General features: G+C 44.8%; 1 protein-coding gene across 8 annotated transcripts in view; it reads left to right on the top strand.

Moving 5' to 3' along the window:
- The window catches only part of Foxp1 (forkhead box P1), a 527364-nt gene that overhangs the window by 433615 nt on the left and 69806 nt on the right, over positions 1 to 23943 (top strand). For 6 of the 8 annotated variants that reach the window (XM_052722207.1, XM_052722208.1, XM_052722210.1 and 3 more), the window contains 4 exons: positions 351 to 488; positions 1514 to 1603; positions 6881 to 7034; positions 13937 to 14141. In XM_052722207.1, coding sequence (XP_052578167.1) covers positions 351 to 488; positions 1514 to 1603; positions 6881 to 7034; positions 13937 to 14141 — 587 coding nt within the window. The remainder of the gene's footprint in view (positions 1 to 350; positions 489 to 1513; positions 1604 to 6880; positions 7035 to 13936; positions 14142 to 23943) is intronic. The other 2 variants (XM_052722211.1, XM_052722209.1) reach the window with 1 other exon arrangement.

Here is a 23943-nt window from a genome sequence, read left to right as displayed (position 1 = left end):
ACTAGAGATCTGTTGTGAATAAGGATGGATCCGCCCCTGGTCCCGATAGCACTTGTTAAGGTGTGTGCTTCCTTCTCTGCTCAGGAAGCCGTTCTGGCTGCAAGACTTTCTTTCCCATTTCTTGACTTGTCCGGCATCTGGGATGGCCTGAGTTTGGTACTTAGCAACAACATCACAATAAAATCGATAATGATAACGGCACCAGGGTTTGTATAGGATTTGTGGTCATATCTCCTCACGATAAATACATGCTGCATGGAAGATGGGTCAGTTCTTGAAGTAGGCAGACCCTGGGAGGCTGAGGGTGTGTGGCTGCCTGGCTTCCTACTTACCCTCCATTAATGTTCTAGGTCCCCGTGTCAGTGGCTATGATGACACCTCAGGTTATCACTCCCCAGCAAATGCAGCAGATCCTCCAGCAGCAAGTGCTGAGCCCCCAGCAGCTCCAGGTTCTTCTCCAGCAGCAGCAGGCCCTCATGCTTCAACAGGTAATTGTCCCCCTCCTACCCACCCTGCCCCACAGCTCAGTTCACAGTACCCCTTGGTCCACACAGCTGGACAAATGAAGAATTAATGTGGCTGGCAGGCTGAGTGGTACAGAACTCCACCTGGTCCCCAAGTGAGAAGAATGGCATCTCTCTGCCCCTGAAGGAGCAGAATGATGCCACAGGTCCAAGGCTTGGGTCTGGAGAGTGCACTGTGGACCAAGATTAGGGCTGTGATTGGACTTGGTAGGAAACGGTCTTTCAGACTTACGTGGCTTTACACTCTTTTTATTTAGTCAGCTGAGATGAATCAAAGCAACCTGAGGTACCCATTGGAAGCAAGTTTGCATAGACAGCTCTTGAAGTCCCCATTTGAACTCCAAGTCTTACCTTGAATTTTTTTTTTCTTGGACCCAATGAAGAAACATTTTGGAGTTCATTAATTTAAAGGCACAGAGTTTACTTTTTCTACACAGACTGATGCTCTGATCAACTTGTGGCTGTCCTTGTGTCTTGGGGACATAAGACTCAGGCTTAAGAGGCAACCTGAACCCAACAGAAAAGGCTAGCTGCTACAGGGATAGAAGTCACTGGCATAGAATGGGGAGGACAGACTCAAAGGAAGTTCCCAACACTGTTGAAACATCCAAGGGTGGGACCCTCCTTGCCCGCAACCCCCCACCCCCGTAATTTAGAAAGCCTGTACTAGAGACTGACCAGACTCTGCAAGGGCATCTTGGCTTTGTTGTGCAATCAAAGGTCATCCCTTGCCTTATTTTAATTAATTTGTGTAGAAAATGGTATGTTTTTCATCAGTTCATTTTTGAGATTGCTCCTCAGACCTTAATGCCAAGAAGAGTCAGTGCGCGTGGAATTTACTGTCAGGTTTCAAAGTAAAAGGTCAGGCCGTTGCAGATAAAAGGATGCTGTTTTTCAAATCACAGTTTGTGCATGGCGTGGAGAGGGACGGTGGGCCTCAGTCGTCTGCGACTCTCCCCTTACCGTCCCCTCTTCTCTCTCTCTTGTAGCAGCAGCTTCAAGAATTTTATAAGAAACAACAAGAACAGTTGCAGCTTCAACTTCTCCAACAGCAACATGCTGGAAAACAGCCGAAAGAGGTACCGACGATGCATGTTTCACTTTCCAGCCACCGATCTCGGGGGACTATCCCGTGCCTCTTAAACTGTCATTCATCTTTTAAATGATTGCCCGACTCAGCTGACTCCATCAGTTCCCGGCTTTCAGAGCAAGAATTATTGTCCTGTTGGTGCTAAGATTTCTCGATTCCTTACTTTACCTCACCACCACAGTGTACCTCTGTGTGGTGACAGCATCATGAGCAGTATTCTGGGCTCCTTTGGCATCAGGGGGGGACCAGCATGCCATGCAGCCAGGATGGGGAGGGACAAAATTGAAAAGGACACACGCTTAGTTTTTTTTTTTTTTTTTTTTCCCATCATTTAATCATTGGTTGGTTTGTTTGTTTGTTTGTGGAACTCAAATGTTTGGGCAGGTGGCACTGGCCTTTTCCATGGGTGAGCTAACTTCTGGTGGGGTCAGGCAAGCACGCAAGGCATTTAGAACATGGTTAAGCGTCCCTATCTTCATTTGACCCCTTGCATGGTGAGCATGCCCTAATTGCCTAATGCATGCACTAGGTAGCATGGCTTAAAGTTAGGGGACTTTGTCTCAGGTCACCTGTACTTCACCGAGGAAAGACAACAAACACTGCACTGTTTGCTTCTACGCCCCAGTTCTTTGTAGTGTCCATAATGTACTGCGTTCGGCTGCACTGCCCAGGCAGGTGATAATACGTACACCGTGAGACTTTCCCAGGGGTTTGTCCCCACTTTGCCTTCGGTACGCTTCCATGAATTTGAGGTGCTGTCCCTTTGGGGAGCTTCCTAGGTATTAGGACACCCACCCTTTCACTTTTCACCGTGGTCCCCAATTTTTTCTGTCAGTGTCTCTCTCGTTGTGACCACAAAATGTATGACTTCGTGGACAGCATGCTACCCTCTTCCTGGGTTTCTCTGCCAGCCCTACCCAGTTAGCTACTTGGCTCTTGTGGAGGGAGTCTTGCCAGGCGACCGACTCCGCATCCCTGCCCCTCACATGAGTATGGATGATGGTTTTCCACATGGGAGTTTCCCAGACTTTTCTCCCCATGCCAGCTCCTCCCTTTACACAAATTGGGTACGCTTTCTACACTCTGCCAAGCTTCCCCACCCGGGAGTCCTGTTTAGCAGGCTGCTTGTAAACCCCCCGCGGAGCAGGGGCAGTTTGGGGGTAAAGGGGAGGAGGCATATTAATGAAAATGCTGACGCAACCTTAAGGACAGTGGCTGGCTACCAGGCGCGGCTCTAATAAAAAAGGGAACAGATTAAAAAGTGTCTAAAATGTAAATCTAAAGGACTAACAGTAATTAAAATGGAAATGGCACGGGGAGGGAAGGCATGTAATTGTGAGATATCACCCTGCAGAAGGCTCTCAGCTTTGTTTTCCTGCCTGTTTTTCTAATTCAGCGGGGCTTACTCATCAGTGGCAGTTCAATGCGCCTTAATGACTCTGGGATTGCAGGCATCACTCTGGACAAAGAAATGATTATTGTGCGGTCAAAAGAAGTTCAAAGACAAGGAGGGAATTTCAGTTTTTTCCCTTAGAGATCCACATTCAAGAGCATATAAATTAAGCCAAATGTTAAAAACCACAGTCTGAAAGCTGACTTCAAAGTCACAACTCTCTAATTAATGAACTGCGAGCTTCAGTTTGGACAAGTTGGGGTTTGATGCGCCCATAAATCAACATGACAGGCCTGTTTCACAGTCTCAGACAGTGCTTGTCATTGAGTCACATCAGATGTAAACACAGCAGAAAAAAGAAGGGCTATGAAGGAGGCGCAATTGATCAACAGAATTGGTAAAAACCCACTTTTGAAGCGCATTATGCATGATCACAGGAAATGGTTACAGCCTCAAGAGGTTTCCCCTTCTGCTGTTGCTTTTTTGAATCAGATTTCTCACAGCCTTCAAAAGGGAGAAGAAGAATTATGGAGCTTCTCCCCCGTGGCTCGCAGGCAATAACCCCCTGTTGTTATTTTGTGCCTCTTTCTTTTCAAAGGCATCAAAATTTAGTTTTTTAAAGATCTTTAACTCTCTATTTGAAGACGCACTAGAGAGGGCTGCTGCCACTGCCACTCTTATCAGTTACCGGGGGCTGCGCTCTTCCTTCCCATCCCACTCCTCATTAACCTCTTATTTGGTCTTGGAGACAGAGTTTGGAAAGCACATCCGCGTGCTGGGAAGACATGAAAGTTCAGACTAGCTCTGAGGGCTCCAGAAGGAGAAGGAGTAGGGGAAGTTCCCCAGCAGAAGAGAGTTCCCAAAGTGCTGCTGTCAGGAAGCGGGGACACAAACATGCAAGTGACATCTTGAGTTTGGGCCGGGATTGATAGCCAGAGGAACATGTTGTGCCCACAGGCAGGGAGGGTTATGCATCGTAGTAGGGTTTTGTTTTTGTTTGTTTGTTTTTGTTTATTGTTCGCATCTTGAGGACTGTGGACTTATTGTGGCCCATGGCCTGGTGTGGCCTCAGTGTACCTAGAGGAAGGCAGACAGGTGGGGTCAGACAAGTGTGTCCTTGGGTTTTCGTGGTACCACTGGACTGTTCGTTACACCAGTGCTTAGGAGATCCTGCTTCTCTGCGATGTCAAGAGCTTGTGTCCCAAAATCATCATGCCGGTCGGTGATGGTCCTTCTGGGCTATGGTGAGAGAGTCATATGGTGGCAGCTGTGTGGTATGGCCTGCTGGTGATAATTTTTGACAAGGTTTGCACATAGACATTGGCCGATGGAGCTGGTGTGTTCCTTTATGGAATGCATCTTGATTAAATGATTAAAGGCCATCATTTTCTGCCTTCAGGTACTTCCTCTCCTGTGTTCCTTCTCTTTTTTGACTGTGGACTCAAAGCCAGAACACCATACATTAGCTGTCTTTTTCCCTGAAGGTGTGTTTGATAACACCTTGGGAAGTTTGACTTCACATTGAACCAGACCCAAGATGCTCCTTTGGAGCTCGGTGCTGGTGTCGGAGATGTAGTCCAGGACACCTCAGAAGAGTAGCTCCTAGATCCTGGACTCAGGAGAGTTTGGAAAGCAGATGGAAGAATTCGTTCTAAAATCTAGCTGGGTGTATGTGGGGGTGCCATCCTGTGTGGTGAGGTGCCTAAGCTGATTGTTTTAAAAGGGCCGTTTGTCCTAGGCAGTTACAACAGTTTATGTTAGGCAGTAGGGAGTAGCCAAAGAAAGGAAAACAGACCTTTGACTGCAGCTCTAGGGAGGGGACCCGAAACGAAAGGTTTATCAGGGCATTTGAGCATTTTAACACTGACTGCTGACCTGTCGGGGGACTGTGCAGAGACCTTTTTTGTATGCATTCAACTGTGAGAAGTAAACAAACGGCCTCGTATCCTGTGTTTGGTAACTGGGTGGGGAGCACGGTTTGGCAACCAGCATTGCTTTTAAATTCTTCTTTGGACAATGGGCCTTGTATACTTTTATATCCTGGCTTTTCAAACGTGGACAGCTTTCATGGGCCTTTCCTAGGGATGGCCACAGACAACAGAAAAAGGCATCAGTCATTTTATATAAATACACAATTTTTAAACATTCTCTTACAGTAAGACAGGAAGCACCCGCCCCAGCCTCCCCCCCACCCTTTATATCTGACTTCAACAGGGGCTAATTCCCCAGTCTTTGACTGTGTCCGTATCCCCTGTCTTTAATGTCATGAGTTAATATCTGTTGAAGAAGTGAAAAAATCCTTTTGACACGAATATGGCTATCACTGGGTTTCACATTAATGTGGCAACTTGGGAAGGGGTGGAAACAATTGGATCATTTTCTGCATGCTGTTCTTAAAATGAAAGGACTGGCTTTTCATTTCAATTTATTTAAATTTTTGTTGTTAGTGGTATAGAATTTGTTTTTTGGAGTGAAACTCAATTAACTTTCTCAGTGGCATGGTGGTAAGTCTGAAATTGGTTACTAATATGAGGATGATGCCTTTTTTTTCCTCCTTTTTTTTTTTTTTAACTGTAAAATAAACTACATGGAGGCCAAAAGGAAACCACCATTTTTCTCTTCCTTTGAACTTTGCATCAGAAGGTCTTGGTGCATACACCATTTTATGGCCATATCAGATCAAGGTCATGTGTTAGGTTAAGTGAATGCAGTTGTTTGTAAAGTATCATTATTAAGCGAAGCAGGCTCTAAAAACACCCGTCATCTTAGTTGCCAAAGTGTGGCTGACCTTTGGAATAATATTCAGAACTAACAAGAGCTCTTGTGTATTCTTTAAAGATATATATTTGGATTCAGTTTGGAAAGGGTTAATTTTTCCTTTCTAATTGTTAGCCATAATGTAGCCAAGACCTCCACCTCGATATGATTCCTAGCAGATTAAGGATATTAGATAATTTCCTTCTATTTATTGTATTCCTGCACCGTATTATCTTTCTATCACTCAGATAATTACTGAGGAAATCTACATTAATTTTTTTTGGCTGGGGTAAAGCCTGCTAAACACAGGAATGATGTATTGATGTTTTACACAACAAAAGTTTTCCTCCTGTCATTGTCCAGACAACAGAGATATTTATCATATCATAAAGCCCCTCCTTTCGAGAACAAAGTGGGCGGGGGACACAGGACAACTGGGAGCTCTAAACTCAAGCCAACTGAAGGAGCTAAAGCTTGGAGCGCCTGTTCACATTAAACTCTCATGGTGGAGTACGATGTTGTTTGCTAAATTATGAATGTTCGTAATTAAAATCTAGTGGCTGTTTCTATGAAAGATTTACAATGTTATTTCATCGTTTGTCATGGCTAATTAACAATATTAGATGAAGTTTTTCTTCTTCAAAGGTCTGATTTTTTCTCATTTATTTATGTCAGGACTGATAAACAGTAGTGAAAGGCCCTTGCCAGTGCAGGCAGGGAGGGAGGCATCTTGCTCTTTCACACCTCAAGGGTTTAGGGTTCAATTCCCTCCAGACTCGAAAGATGCACTCTCCTTTCTAGTGTGAATAATTACAGATTTCAAAGTCTCAAAAGTTCCTGTCTGACTACAGAAGTCACGCTTTTCCTACTGTTGGGAGAGCAGGCTTGTCAAAAGAATCCTTTCCCTAGAGGGATGGGCAGCAGGAGAGTTAACACAGACACCGCCCCCCTTTCCTGTGTGCTGTGTCCCTTTTAAACCTCGACACTGAGCCCTTGGCCAAGCTCAGGTTGCAGTCCTCAGGTTTTTGAAGATGGGGGCGGGTTTTGAAACATGCACACTTTTGACCTTCATTGGAAAGTGGCCATCTCATTTTTACCCCTTACTGTTTCTTGCAGCAACAGCAGGTGGCTACCCAGCAGTTGGCTTTCCAGCAGCAGCTTCTACAGATGCAGCAGCTGCAGCAGCAGCACCTCCTGTCCCTGCAGCGCCAAGGCCTTCTAACAATTCAGCCCGGGCAGCCTGCCCTTCCCCTCCAACCTCTTGCTCAAGGTATGCATCAATTCCGAGGAAACAGCTTCGAGGAGATGGCGGGCAGAGGGGATAAGGTGTTTCTTGATCTCTACCTGCTTGGGATGCAGCAAAGTACCCACCTGAAACACTCACAGAGAGACATTCGGCAAACAACCAAAAAAGCAGATGGGTTCTTGCAGGGCCTGTTGATGTCAGGAGGAAGAGGCAGGGATCTGGATCCTCACAGGGGCAGTGTTGCAGTGTTGGGGACAAAAGGAAATCAAATGTTCCATGCTCTTACTAAATATTTCAGTGCAGTCCTCTGGCATTTCTGTTCCAGATATTCTTGAAACACACTGCTTAATCCTATATATTAAGACATGTTTTACAACATGCAACGTTCTTTTCTTCTTCCTCCCTGTCTCTGTCTGTGCACACACACACACCTTCTCTTTCTCCCTGCCTTCCTCTTTACCTCCCTCTCTTCTCCCCCACATCCCTCTCTCTGATAGGATTTCTGACATAGTTCAGGCTAACCTGGAACTCACAATCCACCTGCCTCCACCTCCTGAGTCCATGATGCTGGGCTTCTCATTTAAAGCTTAGTATCTTAGTAAGATTTTATATAAACTCCATTTAAAAACTATTTATTATTGCATTTTTATTTGCATGTATGGCTGTGCACTGTGTGTGTGCTTAATGCCTGTAGAGGCCAGAAGAAGGTGTCAGATCTCCTGGGACTGTAGCTCAGACAGTTGTAAGCTGCTCTGTGTGTGCTAGGGATTGCACACAGCACACAGGGCCTCTGGAAGAATAGCCAGTAATCTTTTTTTTTGGTTTTTCGAGACAGGGTTTCTCTGTGTAGCTTTGTACCTTTCCTGGATCTCGCTCTGTAGACCAGGCTGGCCTCGAACTCACAAAGATCCACCTGGCTCTGCCTCCTGAGTGCTGGGATTAAAGGCGTGCGCCACCACTGCCCGGCTGCAGCCAGTAATCTTAACTGCTGAGGCATCTCTTCAGTCCCCTAAACACCATTTTTTAAATATGTAGGCACACTATCAATTTTATTTCCACCATGGATGTTAAAAATAAGTCTGCTTTCTAAAAAATCAGTGGAATAATTTTTTTTGTTTCTGTTTCTTTTTTTTTTTAACTCTTTTTCTGCTGATTTTTGGCTAATGAATTGAGCACTCGTTTCCAGTTATTTTTCATGAACTTTGAAGAGTATCAAGAATTTTTGGTGGGGTTTTTGTTTGTTTGTTTTGTTTCTAATTATTTATTTATGCGTGTGGGTGTTTTGCCTGCATGTATGTCTGTGTACCGTGTGCATACAGCACCTATGGATGCCAGAAAGAGGGCATCAGGTCATCGGGAGCTGGAGTTACAAATAGCCTTGAGTCATTGTATGAGTGCTGGGAATCTAACCTGAGGCCTATGGGAAAACAGTCAGTGCTTTTAACCAATGAGCCATCTCTCCAGCCCCCAAAAGTATCATTGTTTAGTAGATATCTTGAATCTTTTTGGAAAAGTTGCTGGCATCAGAGACAATGGGAATCTGTAGGTATTCTTAGGAGACCCCGTGGGTATAGCCAGCTCTGATTTACTCAGGACTAAAAAAGGGGTGGAAGCCGGGTGGTAGTGGCACACGCCTTTAATCCCAGCACTTGGGAGGCAGAAGCAGGTGGATCTCTGTGAGTTCAAGGCCAGCCTGGGCTACTGAGTGAGTTCCAGGAAAGGCGCAAAGCTGCACAGAGAAACCCTGTCTCGAAAAACCAAAATAAATAAATAAATAAATAAATAAATAAATAAATAAATAAGGGGAGGAAGAAGGTCGGAAGGCCATGGCTATGTTTAAAAGCCAGTTCCCTTGTCCCAAATACCCGTTGTCTCATGCATGCATAGTCCACATCCTCAGACTCTACCAAGTACATATTGAAAGAAAGAAAAGAAGCCATACTAATATACATGGTGAATGTGGACAAATGCCTTTCCTGTTATTCTACCAATAGTCATAGATAACAATGGTTTAATTAGTCACATAGTGTTAAGTACCATAAGTAATGTCGGGATGATTTAAATTTAAATAGGATCATCATGGGTTCTTTCAAACTCCATGGCGTCCTTCCCTCTCTCTTCCTTTCCTTTCTCCCTCCCTCTTTTTCTGTCTTTCTTTCTTTCCAGACAGAATCTCTCACTTTGTAACCGAAGGCTGGCCTCCAACTCCTGTCTCGGTCCCCTGAACGTCAGCTGAGAATTTAGGCGTGTACCAAGGCCTAGATTGACATACTCCTTTTTATCTGAGAGATTTGAGCATCCTTGCTTCCTGGTATCCACAGTGGAATCCTAAATACTCCAGCACAACTGTGTGTGGTCCTGCAGACCTTCAGGTGGCAGTCCTTCCTGCTGCAGTGGGTCTGTGCTCGCCACTGGATAGATGGTAGCTCCGACTTCCTAAGTTTTGGATTCAGTTGCCTTTGGAAGCAGGGTGAGAATGATGGGTCTCTTTTGTAGCACTAAAGAGGCAGTCATTTGTCTAGAAATTTTGGGTGTTGCGTGGAGCCAGTGAGGCGTGCCTGTTTGGGTTTTGTCTCCCGAGTCAACCACACCCAACATCTGTCTGTCCCTTACGGTTTTTGTTGTTGTTTTCTTTGCTTGTAATGCGAAGGCTGCGGCTCTCTCCTCCTTTCACTTCCTCCTGGCCTCCCACCTGTCCTGGCCTTGTCCGCTGAGCTGGTTGGTGTCTGAGGGGCAGCTCCTCCATTGCCAGTCTGGAGGGAAGAGGAGGGAACTGAACGCAGGGCAGAGGAAGGACACTCTGCCTGATGCATGTTTTGTGCTTGCATAATGTTAGAACCTGCATTAATTACACCCTTTGGTTTATTGTTGGAAACACGGCAGGCTGTTCCTGACACACCCACAGGACTCAAGCCTCACTCGCTCTCATCTTTTCCCACCGCTCCTATGCTATTAAGTTTGCTCACTAAGGTTCATTGTTACAGTACATCAGTTAAGCTGTCCAAAAGAGGGCAATTGGGCAGTGACAAGACAAGCTCATGTGTAATGTGAAAGAAATGAATGTGGCGATGCATGCAGTGTAATCTCTGCAGCAGCGCATCAGAGACACCGTAGGCAATTCACGAGTCGTGGCATTGATTGATCTGCTTAGCAGTCTGCTGTAACTATTAGCGCCTGCAACATTAGGAAGAAGCATATGTAGGGTCTAAGGGGTGTCTCTATGTGCGCCCAAGACGGCACGAATGTGAATGTCGGTATTGCTGGCGTTAGGTGCTGGGTGTCAAGTGGACCACAGTTACTGCTCTCTCTCAGGAAGCAGGAGCTCACTTCGGTCCCCGCAGCCTCCTCTACAGAGTGGCTCGAGAGCGTTCAGTCACGATTGAGCTACAACACAATTCTTTTTTATCCGAGAGATGATGGCTTAAAACTGATGTCATTAGGAGGTTTAAATCAACTTTCTGCTTGCTTGAACATGGTCACCTGGGTACGGATGTACAAGGACAAAAAAAGGTTGATCAACTGTTTGTCTTGGAGCCAGTGATACCTGGGGTTGTAAAATTGAGTTCCACCAGCAGTAATCTGTCAACTGTCCCCACAACATACATTTTTTAAACCTGCGCCTGCATTTTCTTTTATAATGAAGGGACAGGTTGTCCTGGGGGTGGGGGAGAAGAAGAAAAAATATAGTGAGGCACCAGGGCTAGGTGTCTGAAAGTGCTGGTGATGCCCACTCCATAATAAAGCCATCAGGATTGTTCTGCAGCTCACTCATGGCCCTGCCAGGTTACCTCAAACCTGTGTGTAAATCTGAAAGGGTAGGGATTGGGAGTGATATTGTAAAGGCTTTTTCTGGAAATTTTATAGCAGAGTCTTTTTCTTGTTGGATTATTCTAGAGCGGTGGTTTTCAACCTTCCTAACACTGTGACCCCTTAACACAGTTCCTCATGTTGTGGTGACCCCCAGCCATAAAATTATTTTCATTGCTACCACATGACTGTCATTTTGCCGCTGTCAACGAAATTAGGCAATCTCTGTGAATGGGTCATTCAACCCTGGGTTGAGGACCTCTGTTCTCAAGCCTCCTTTCCGTTTGCCATAATAAGGCTGTCTGTTCTCACCCAGCTTCATTCAGCATTTGATGGTCCTTAATACCAGTGGTTTCCTACAGAACTGTGCTATTTCTGTCATTGCAACCTTTTCATGTTTTTAAAATGTAAACTCCTCACACTTGGTTATATACCAATTAATGGACTTGTCTAACTTGATACTCTTCCTGTACCATTCTGGAAGAAACCCATGATTCCTAGAAATGGAGCATCCATGTCGTCTGATGGGTACCCGTTTAGCTGCCGTCTGTCTTAATGCTGGCATGAGGTGCAGGCATTCTGGAGTGGCCGGGAGTCACTGAATAACGGTGAACTAAAAAGGAGGGATCGAACCGACGGCTTCTGTCTACAGTCCATTAAGAATGTTTCTGAGCCTAATGAGCACATGGACATTTGGCCTCAAAGGACCTGTTGTTGCTCATCGGGTCCCTCTCTCTACTTGGTTCATGTGGACGCTGAACCAGATTTGCCAGCCTACTGGAATAAAAGAAAAAACCAGAATCCCACCAGCGCGCTGTACAGGTGTAACAAGCGGTGAACACGTTTGTCTTGGTCTTAATTTGCCAGAGAAGCGATGTCCTTTTGGAATAGCCTCTGATCTTGCTCTTCTCAGAAGGAAGGTGTGAGGGCAGCTGTCCGCAGACCCATGTCCTTCCTCTTGCACTTGACCCAGAAATCAATTAGTCTGAGTTGAGAAATAGGTGGCTGTTTCTTTGCCTGTGCTTACTCACTGGAAAATAAAATAGGTGTTGACTTATATGGCTTCATATCAATGCGCCCTCATCCGCAGACCAGTCTGCTCCCCATTGCTTCACTTGAGTAAACCATGGTCCAAGGGTCAGCTTTGTTTACCCGTAATTGTCAGTGTCCGGATCACAGCGGCAGACCTGGCAGCTCTCGGCACATCCTACCTGTCACTTTGAAAGGTGTTTGAAAATAATAGCACACATGCAGCAAAACCCTACCCAGGATTGTGTCGTGACCTTTCTCTTTGTTTCATTTGCCTCAAGGTTTGATTTCAGGGGACAAGGAATAATTGAATATGCCTAATAACTAAATGCTCATTTGGGACAAAATCCATCAAAATATAATTGGCATTTGATTTTTATGAAGGGAGAAGGAAACCCACTCAGCTGTCGAGGATGCATTTGAAGGATCTCTGACCACTCAATGTATTATTTGATGCTTCCTTTATAATATATATTAATTGCAAATACTTGAGCATTTGAACAGTTTCCCGGAGCACTGCTTGGAGAGACCAACTGTTTTTGTTACTGCTCCTCTTAGAAAGGCGGGGAAGGTTATTGGTCTGCTGTGCAATAATTTACTCCTCTTTGATATGCAAACGATCCACGGTGAATATAAAAAAATCCTATCAGACTCATTTCACAGTTCTTAACCACTCGGATTCTCTGGAGTCCATCGCCTCATTAGACCAGTGCTCTCCAATGCTAGCATAATTAAAATCTTTAACAGTTTAGCAAAGTAAAGATGTTTGGCTGATCACGTTGAGATGATTATCTAGCCATTGTATTCTAAATGACAAAAATAAATTAAATTTAGACCTTGGCATTTTTTTTTATTATGTGTTTCAAATGAATATAATGCACACAGCCTTTTTTTTTTTTTTTTTTTCAATCTAATACGTTTTGGTTTGGTAAGAAACAAGCCTGTTTCGGCTGTTGCTACCTAACCAGAAGGTGGCTGGCTTTCTAAGAGAGCTGTGTTCCAGCTGATGGAGACAATGAACTGCAGACCAGACATGCAGTTCTGAGGTGGAGTTGCCTTGTGATGTGCAGGGTGTGTGGCTGCTTTTCCTCATTCAGAGGACAGTGTGGCCTCTGCTGTTCCTAGGTGCAGTTCAGATCCTGTCTCTCTGGGCATTTACACCATCCTAAACTATACATTGAACTAGAATTTGGGAAGTCTGGCCTATAGACCTTTGCTGGATAGGGTAAAGTTACAAAGGTCCACAGTGATGAGGTTAACATAGTCTCATCTTAGAGGAAATAAAGGTTGACAAGTATTTTTTGAAGACCCCTGCCCATTTTGACCCCATTCAGACAGGCAAGAGGACTTTATTACTCTAAGCTTATTTTCCTTTCCATTTTTACTCTGCAATGGCTCATTAGCATTGATCTCAGAAATGACAGTAATAATAGTGTTACTTGTATAAAAAGTTACACAGTCTTCAGTAGACACATCCATCAATTAAGCATGTGGTACTAGAAACCAAAATTAATGAGGAAGATAGGTGTGTTAATGAAATAATCATAGTATAATCAATTTGACTGTTAAAAGTTGAAAAGCATTTCAGGAAGACGGTATGAATTCATAATTTATGTCTAAAAGTGATTAATAAAAACTATATTTAATAACAAAGCTATTTGTCATCATTTAAGACTTAAGCACAAAAATTACTCATTTTGTGGTTCATGTTGTCATGAGACTACAGTTGAACAAATTTGTTTTGAGGCCTCCTATGTGCCTAGAAATAAGCTAGCTTGTCTCTACTCTCCTAGAACTGGGAAACAGCCTTTGGATGGAGGGAGTCATGCTGTTGCAGAATAGCTGTGCTTTGCATCCTTTTCAAGGTGTCTCTTCTGTGTGAAGAGGGGACTTCAATGGCTGCTCAGTGGGGGGGGGGTGCACTCATCACTACTGTATTTGCCATCGTTGGGAGGGAAAAAAGGAAAGTGTGAACACCCCGAAGCCCCCCTAACACTAGGCTTTGTTTACTGACTCTTTGATTTAATTACTGTTTGAAGAGGACGGAATTAGCTGTTAATTGATTTGATTATCCAATTTGTTTGTTTCAGGCATGATTCCAACGGAACTGCAGCAGCTCTGGAAAGAAGTGACAAGTGCCCACACTGCAGAGGAGACCACGGGCAGCAATCACAGCAGCCTGGACCTGACCAGCACGTGTGTCTCATCCTCAGCACCTTCCAAGACCTCCCTCATCATGAACCCGCACGCCTCTACCAATGGACAACTCTCAGTCCACACTCCCAAGAGGGAAAGGTAGGAGCATGCCCACCCCTGTCTGTGGTCAGTACTGTCTTCCCCCTGGAAGGGGGCAGGTGGCCTTGCCCAGTTCTTTGTCTCTGGGAAACCTAGTTGTATTCACCGGGGATTGGATGTGCATAAGATTACTTCAGAATGTGTTCGCTATGGCTTGGGTGTGAAGCATCTAATTATTTTCACCTTTTCAACATGGAGTTAGCACTTGCTTAGATCTGTGCTCGGCTTAGGAGCCCTGGCAGAAGTCTAGTAGTTCCTCATTGGAAGGGTTGGCTCTCAAGGCTTCCAGGCCAACTGTGTGCTCTGCCAGGAGCTCACTCCGTGCAAACTGAGCGCCTTGGCTCTGAGCACCTTTGAAGGCGACAGTGGTGTGTGCTGTGGGCAGTTTCAAGTCTTGGTTTGAGGAAACACAGCACTTAATGCTAGTTAACACTGCGCCCCCTTGAAGTGGGGGGACCCGTCGTCTTCATCGTGTGTCCCAGAAGGAAGCATGAGCCTTTTCGGCATAGACACCAAGGAAAGATTGAGATGGCGGTGAGGTGGACTGGAGCACGCTTTCTCCTGTGGTCCTCGAGCTAGCACTGCCCCATCAGGTGCGTTCCTGTGTGTAAGTGAAGGCTCTATATTTTCAGTGCCCTGAGCTTTTGATGAACCATAGTTGAAGAAGCTTGGCCTGTTTTTAAGATCCTGACTGTGTTCTGTTCCTTAAAGCCCCAAGGAAATGAAGCTGTTTGTTTATTCTGTGACACCCAGAAGCAGTATTGCCAGTGCTGAAATCGACTTCAGAAATGGAATATATAATGCTCCTCAAGTGGGCCATTTTTTTTTCTGTTTACTGTTTTTAGACCCTTTCCTATATATTTCACATGTAGTGCTTGTAGGCACAGAGGGCAAGAAGCCTTACCAAGAATTTCTCATGGCAAAATATTTTTATCAGGCAAAAGCAAATGCTCTATTCTGTTTCTAAGTCCAAATGACTCGGTGAGAAAGCATAACTTCATCTCTCAACTTAGCCAGTACAGTATCATTTCGTACATTCTCTGAAATCCTGAGCACTCTGCCCTCTGTTTTAACTAGGTATGCATTGTTATATTAGAAGAATGCTGTTTGAAATACAGTGTGCGGTTCCGCAGAATTGTGTAGTGATGGGTTGGTGTGTGACCACTTCTGCGGCGGTGGCCAGATGACATAGTGGAAATGAACAAATCCCTTCCCCGCTACCGTAGCCATTGTAACTACGCAGATGGAGGCATCACCCCGTGTTTGTAGCCGTGGTCATGTAGTGAACTGGTTGTGTGGAAAGTACAGCACACACAGTTAGAGACAGGACATAACCCTGGACGGCAATAATGTGGCCGGTGCTTACTGTACTGTGCTGTGTGATCATTAGTTTAGGATCTACTCCGACCGTACTGTCCGCACACGAAGACTGTTTCATTGTGTTAGTCTGGCGGCAACCTCCTACGTCATGTGTTACCTCATGCCTTGGTTGCGTTATGTTTTTCTTGTGCTTGGTTTAATAATGGATTGTTTTGAGCATCCCGTTGGGACTGTAGGAGCGGTGGATGACTATACCACACGTGCTTGCATGTGCACACATAGCCTAGATGTGCAGTCTTGTACCACTCAGGTCTTCATGGGTATACCCTGGGAAGTTGCCCGTGTCTCCGAATGTGTCCCTCCTGAGTGGCACACATACTTATACAAATGTGTATCAGATTTGAGCTTCAACACCATCGGAGGTTTTCAGAGATGAGGGTAACACGTGCGTTGTAACTAATAACTGCAAGCCTCCTTGAAGATTTCCTTGAGATGTCTCTGGTAGGCATGGAACTAAGAGATACTTTCAACTTAGTGGTCTAGAAGGGATTGAAGAGCAGAATGGTGAACAGGAAGGATCGGTTTGTGGCCTGGGCCAAACACAGCTTCCTGTGTCTCTAGCTTTCCAGTGGTGAAGGATATGTATACCTGGAAACCAGTCTTTGATCCTGCCTTGGAATCTATTATAATGTCTTTATTACTTTTTTTTTTAATTTCCAAGTAGCAAACCTTAGATGGCTTTAACGGAAAGATACTAGGCTGCTGCCCTTTGTGGTACCGGCTCTCCCTGTCCCGAGGTTGATGCTGTCCATTTACTGCAGAGTGATTGAATTACATCTTTATCCATAGACCAAGCAGGAGGCCATGCACTGAAAAATGCCGACTGATGCACTTAAGGTATTTGTTGCAATCTTGTCGGCCGCTGTGGAGACTGCACAGATTTTCCATGACACAGAAAAGTCTCCTTGTTTAGATGCACTGTGCTCAGTTTCCTCCTAAAAGGTTAGATATCTGCAGTCCGGTAGTAGAACAGCAAGGAGGCAAGCCAGACAAGAATAGGCCTTTTCATGTCTTAAGACACATTTGAGAGTAAGTGGATCTAAGAACAGTCTAATTCCTGCAGACTAAGTTTGTTTGATTTTTTTTTTTTATGGTCCTTATTTGTCTGCACAAATGTTGCATTTAATCTTCTGCTAAAATTAGACTGTGGATCAGAAGAGAATTGAGAGTTCCACCAGCCTGAATCTGGATGTGAGAACAGGCTGAGTTCTTGTTACACATACAGAGAGGAGGGAGCTAGGAAACTATATGATGTTAGTGACTCCCTTGACTGTTCCATTTCATATTATCTGACACATGGACAGTGGTGGCTGGCTTCAAAGAAGACTCTAGCAGTACACTTGGTTTTCATGTTTGGTGAGTGCAGGGCCTTGTACATGTTAAGCAGACACGCTTGACCACAAAGGTAAAATCCCCACCTTGTACCAGCAAACTTTGAACTCATTATAATACCTTAGGTTAAGATAGCTTAGTAGCTTTAAGCTTATAAAATTCATCATTCAATAATCAATAATCTTTAAGTTGGTTTTATATAGATATGGTACTTAAAAATTAGTATTAGCATGTCTTTATCATGAATGAATATTTATTCATGTATTGGAAATGCTGGGGATATGCTAGGCAAGTGGTCTATCCCTAGCCCTCAGCCCCTTATTATGATGTATTTTAAAATCTCATAGATGGTGGCCACTTTGTGAGTAGAAAAGAGTAGCAGAGGGAAGGAATGGGGGGCGTTTGTCGTTATAGAAGTATGTTCTCACATGCACACTGAGCTGTCGGGGAGACACCTCAGGAGTTCTCCTTACTGCCATGGGAAACTTTTATCCCCCCTTCTCTAGGCCATTTGTGAAATATGCATCCTTACAAGCTCTCCTGTGATTGCCAGGGAATAGTCTTTTCCCTTCACCTTCTAGAGCAGTGACCGCACAAGCCAGAGAGAGGCCTTGCCACCGTGCACAGTAATCCAGCCTGGCAAACTCCGTCCTCAGCTAGCAGCCTTCAGGGGATTGTTTTCCTGAAAAGATCTAGGAGTGTTGTGTGTGAAAATTGGTTGGAGAGAGAAAGAGAGAGAATTTTTTTTTTTTGTCTTTCAAAGTCGTGGGCTGTGTAAAGGCTCTTACCTGGCTCCCATATCTCCATGCCATTTGGAAACCTCCGCCTTCCCGCTCTTGCCCCGTACGGTTTCCAGCGTCTGTGAGCAACCGCCGCAGCAGTAGCTCTGGGGTTTGGTGAGCTGCAATCTGTTAAGGAGATAAATAATGTGCTTGGCACGACACTCCTACTCTCCTCTTTAATTTGTCTTACACAAGGAAAATTATAATTAAATCATTCAGGGTAAACCCTTGAGTGTAGAGAAGGGAAGAAACACACTTTGGTAAAGATTGCCAATAGAAACCCACTTCCCTGTTGCGCAGGGTGGAGACGTCCATCAGTATTCAGCAGCGTGTGAGGAGGAGCGGCCCATGTGATTTGTGAGGCGGATGCCAGCACTCAGATCAAGGCTTGTTAAGATCCTGTCCCCGTGCAGTCGTGGACGGTCAGCATCGTTAGAATTCAGTGCGGTGCCACGCTTCCTGCTTTGAGTGGCTCCTGACAATTTAATAATGTTTATTGTGCTGATTATATATAAAGCCATCGGGGCAATAAACACCTCTGTTGTCAGTGCCTCGGAGGAGCACGGTGGGATCAAGTTGAGCGCGCCCAAAGCTAAAGGAGAGACACAGGAGGAAACAGGTGTGCTCCAGCCTCCTTGCTCACGCATTGCTGCTCTGGAGTCGCGACCTCTTAGTAGACAGACAGAAGTGAGACCTGGGACGTCTGCACACATGAAGACATTACCTTGTTCACTTTACTTGTGGACTGTCTCCCTTCAGGAAATTCCAAGTTTTGGTGTGGGTAAACAGAACCAAGAGAATGCAAATGAAACATTTATTAAAATGCTAAATTTAGTAAGCCCTTTGAGCTTCTTGGATCAAAGCAGCTATGTAAATACAAATAGCAATTACTACTTAAGTAATTGCCTGAATTAAAATTCTAAATATCACATTATATTATGCTGCACCAGGGAAGGGAAGGCACATTAAATCAGTGCCTTCCTGCTCGCCAGTTGCCGCTAGACTCTTGCGTCTGGAGCGACGTCTCGTTTCATTCACAGGACTACTTGGGATGCAGTGGGGACTGTCACCCCGTTTTACAGACGAGGACGCTGAGTTATGGAAACCAACCATGGCTCTACAGTCATATGACTAATTTAGTGTCATAGCCAAGATCCATGTTCAGATCTGACTTTCAAGTCTTTCCATTCAGTTATAAAAGTGAGTACCTAAGTGGAATTAAAAACCCGTGTCCCTAAGAGAAACTTTACATTTAATTGCAATTCATCCTAACATCAATTATAGCTGATTATTGTGTGTAGATTATAACATATAAAGGGAAACAAGTCCCCTATTTATTTTTCTGTAGATAAAGATAGTTCCTACGTCTTTTCATCTTTGATGAAGAGAGGTGAGATTCATAAGCTATAAATCACTTAAATGGTGTGAAATAGTACACAAGGATAAAAAACAAATCTCCTGTAGGAAATGCACACAGACAAATGCAAGCAAGCCTGGATCCTTTACAGTAAGGCATGCCCCTTGCTGTCTGGCCTGCCTTATAAATCTCGTGTGTCCTCACTGAACATAGCATGTGCTCTTTCTTCTATTTCAGCCGCCTTCTGCAGTCCAAATTAGAAATGTTACCCCCTCCCTGTTCCTTCTCAGCTTTTTGACTACAGTTCAGCCATTAGCAAATGTTTTATGACAAGTATTTCTCTGATTCACAGTTCTGCTCAATATTTGTTGCAAGACTTCCTTAAAGCCTTTGGTTAAACAGGTTTCTTCCAGCTCTGCCAAGACTGTGGTTGTGTGGCCTCTGCTTGCTCTTGAGGCCACTGTCTTCTTAGACACGGGTGACCCACACTGGAGCTCTTCACTGTGAGGTCTAACCTGCCCTCCGTCCGGGCGTGGTGCTACTTTCCGTGTTTTCAGGCTCACTGGTCGGCATAGGCCTGTGTATTCCTGTTGCATTTTCTGCACCTTGCAGCTGGCAGCCGCCCTCGAATAAGCCCTGAAGGCTTCTGCTTGGTTAGTGTGCTTTTTGGACCACTCCAGCCGATTTCCGGTCTCTGGTTTTGATTTGTGCCTTTGTGGACATAGTGCTGTGTATTTATCTGTATCTCAGAAATCTTTGTGTTTGTGGCCCCCTGATACTTGTGAACAGCAGGGAACTTGGAACTGTGGACTTCCCTGGTGGTTTAATTTGCTTCCTCTTTTGAGAAAAAAAAAATAACAAACAAATTTTGGTTGATGAAGAAATGCTGGTGCCCTGGGCTGAATTACTAACATTCTGGAAGTGTGTTTTAAGAGCTGTTCTGGACACAGGAACCTTTAACTTTGCATATTCTCACAGTGACATTTAGGGTAGTCTGATGAATCAGAAATTTTAGCAGTAAATTCAAGTTTCCATTTTTCTTTTTTGTGAATAATACTTTCACACTGAAAATTTTTGTTTCTTGTAAATCACATTGTTTTATATTTCTTTTGATTTAAAGCACTGAGAAAACTCCCTGTCCTAATCATTCTTTCCATTAAGCATTTCCGAGAGAGACTGAGTGGTCAAATACTGGTTTTGCACTTGTTGCTCCTCAAAGCTGCTGATACGCGTTAGACACTTACATGACGTGTTACAGAAGCCCACACTGTGGGACCCACCAGCCAAATTCAGTTTCCCTGCTCCATTCTGTAAATAGTTTCATTGGGACACAGTTGTGCTCATTTGCATATTGATCACAATTGCAAGCATGAGTACTGTCAGCCCAATAAAAAGAGAGACAGACATTTATCCAAACAAAGGCAGCCTATTTATCACCTGACCAGTTTGGGGGAAACTGCCTGTTTAACCATTAGGCTGTTTCTCAGATCCTGCAGTGATACTCTCAGGAGTTTTGTTTGTTTGTTTTCCCAGTGCTGGGGACTCAGGATAGAGGGGTTTTGTTGCACACTCAGCTTTCCGGGCCTCTTTTTTCTGGGCTTGTATTCCTTTGGTCTGTTATGGCATATGTGAGTTGGTATTTGTTACACAAATGCTCTTGGCTACCCGAAGCTGCTGACCTAGAGTTGTGTTGTGCCTTGCCGTGTTAGAAACTTAAGAGTCTCAGACCTAGTAAACTGACTTGTGTGTTGTCATAGATCCCCAGAAGTTGGCCACAGATGCCCATTCAAGTATCAGAATCAGCTTCAACTGGTGGGAAATATCATAGTTATTCCCATAGTTGTTTAATATCCTAGCCATGGCCATAATACTAGTTGGTTGTCACTCTAGTTCAGGCTAACAGACATGGCATTAGGCAGCCTGGTCCCACCCACTCCCTGTCCTCAGGAGTTGTTACTAAGAGACCTTGGTTTGTGGCCCATGTCTTGGCTCTGTGGTCAGAGGCAAGTGGCACTCTTTCAAGGTTTCCTGTCTTTCTATTCTTTGGGAAATCAGAACATGGCAGGTGATGGAGACGATTGTAGCTAGAGTTTTCCTGCCTGGCCCACAGTCAGGACAAATCTGTATCACCTGCCAGTCCCACAGCCTCTCAGACCCGACCAAGTAAACACAGAGACTTATATTGCTTACAAACTGTATGGCCATGGCAGGCTTCTTGCTAACTGTTCTTACAGCTTAAATTAATCCATTTCCATTAATCTATATCTTGCCACGTAGCTCGTGGCTTACCGGCATCTTCACATGCTGTTTCTCATCATGGCGGCTGGCAGTGTCTCTCTGACTCAGCCTTCCACTTCCCAGCTTTATTTTCCTCATTGTCCCACCTACACTTCCTGCCTAGCCAATGGCCAATCAGTGTTTTATTTATTGACTAATCAGCAACACATTTGCCATACAGAACATCCCACAGCAGACGATACACAGTTAATGCCCGTGTAATTGTTCCTGTACATGAAACTCCATGCCTGATAGATTTAGTAGAAGTCTTGATCCTGATTTTTCCTTTCTTAATCCTACAGTAATTGCATTGTCTCCTTTGCACAGGTGTTGCATCCAGACCCCAACAGATGTTGAAACTTGCACAAGTTAGGTAGTAGTTGGTGACCACTTAGGGGACTAGACTAGATCCCAGGTCTTCCTGACCCCCAACTGCTTAGTTGCCAGGGTACAGCTCATCTGAGCTGCTATAACTCAAAGTTGGATGTTTGATTGGTCAAATTCAGAGATCAAGACTAGGAGGCCGGAACCTAGTCTGGTTTCCCAGCCTGTCTGTCTGTACTGCTAGAACTGGAAAGAATTCCAAAGAACTTCCATGGCATCTGTTGTCTCCACCACTTCCCTGCCATGTTTTTCAAGAAGGGAGTGAAGAGGATGGAAAGTAGGCAGCAGAGTGAGCGGGAAGATCACTCTGATCTCCTGAAAGGTGAGGGACGAGTGGCCATGGAGAGCTGAGAGGGCTCCAAATGATGGCTGTGTGGTGACCTTCCTGTTCCAAAGCCAGCCCTCATTCCCCTCCCCAGCAGGGAAGTAACCTGTTGGGGACAGAAATGTTCTTGCTTAGGTCAGAGAGGAGCACCCTGGGGCTCAGCACCATACTGGATCACAAGCATCTGCTGTGTACATGGCAGCCATCATACTCTGAGAAGCAGGGATTTATATATTGGTTTCATTGCTCCTAAATGATCCTTCTGGGTCTCTTTAGAAGGAGGAGAGAAAATTCTTTCAGGGCATGGTGCCTCATCACTTCCCATCATCCACATGTGCAGGGAGGGCACAGAAAGTGTGGCATGGTGCCTCATCACTTCCCATCATCCCCATGTGCAGGGAGGGCACAGAGAGAAAAACTTGAAAATGTTACAGTACCATAAGGGAAAGGTTTATAGATTTTTCTTGACTGTTCACTTTGTGGAGTGATTAAAAGAAAGAAAAAAAAAAAACACCCCAGCAATCATTCTCTAACAGCTGTTGTATGCTACCCCAATAAAGTGCCTTTTACCATAACATAGCATCATTAGACTCTATAAATCTTACCCTGTTTATTGTGCTTAACTGACAAACGCTTTCCAATAAAATGACATCATTGGCGTAAGGAGTTATGTTCATTTTATAAGTTTCTCTTAAACTTAGCTGATTTTAATTTTTCCCTTTGAATATTGGATGATACGAATCCCCAACTGTGTCTAACCTGCCATGTTTTCCACCCCAAATAATATTTGAGGCCTCATACTCTTTGATCTTCTGGACATTCTCTTTTGATGCAGGACCATTGCCAAGTGGGATTTATCACATAATCCCTGGGCGGGCACCTGTGCGCCCCCTCCCCGAAAACATGCGTTTGCGTTCTAATACTGATGACACACGAAAGGTGTAAAGAAAGTGCGGGGCCAGAGAAGAGTGAGAGCCGGGCTTTCCGGACCCTTGTGGTGCTGTGTTTTTACTCCTTACCTGTATACGGTTCTTGCTGCACCTCACACCTTTACTGCCTGGATTAGGAGAAGAGAAATGTTTTTTCAGTGGGCATTAGAACCATCCAGAGGAGAAAGGGAAGCTTAGAGTCTCCACCTAAGCAATCCCATGATGTGGCTAAGTCCCAGCGTCACCCTATTTTCATATAAATGGCAAGTTCCCATGTTCCGAACAATGGGGCCACTGCTAGGGACGGAACTGGAAGCCACGTTGCCGTCAGTTCAGGATTGATGAAAATGCTCTTCTGCGCTGTTCCTGGCCTGTTCTTCGTAGTGTTTGGGTTTTTTTGCATCTGTCTTCCCCCAAGTCTGGCTCTGTGGGCCTTTGTAGGGGAGATACCCCTCTTGCAAGCTGGCTCACTGGGGTGATTCACACGAGTGCGTTACATATGTAGAGCATGCCTGAAGTCCTTTATTCTACCCCCTTTTGTGATCAGTCAAGGCCCAAGTATATTATAGAGTGTAGTCTCCTCATTAAAACAATAGCGGGGACTCACAAAGGGAAATTGTTAATATGTGTTCCAGCCTGTCACTTCTGCCTGTGTGAATACAGAAGATAACCGCTCCTTTGGGAAACTACTTCGGGAATTGAGCAACACATCCGCTAGCCAGAGAATTCTCCTAACTGCAATTTTCCTTTTTGTGTGTACTCAGAAATAGCATCCTTATGGGCTGCTCGGTGCCACTGCACAGACAGAGCACAATTGCCATAGCCCAGGTGGCATTAATATGGGACAATCCCCCGGGCACATGTCGCCAAGAGTTGTACAGCTTGTTCAGTGTCTTCATCCATATGGCAATCTGTCCCATTCACAGAAAGGCATCAGGGCTGCGCCGGGTGGGGACCGTGGTCAATGTAGTGTGAAGAGTCAGCTTCCGTTCATGGCAGCCTCCCTCGTATGGTGTATTTAATTGTAGATCAGCAA

Source organism: Peromyscus californicus, unplaced genomic scaffold, assembly GCF_007827085.1.
Source record: "Peromyscus californicus insignis strain IS unplaced genomic scaffold, ASM782708v3 Scaffold_6__1_contigs__length_162567912, whole genome shotgun sequence".
Classification (NCBI taxonomy): domain Eukaryota; kingdom Metazoa; phylum Chordata; class Mammalia; order Rodentia; family Cricetidae; genus Peromyscus; species Peromyscus californicus.
Note: the sequence above shows the minus strand (reverse complement) of the source record. Positions and strands in the feature narration are given on the sequence as shown.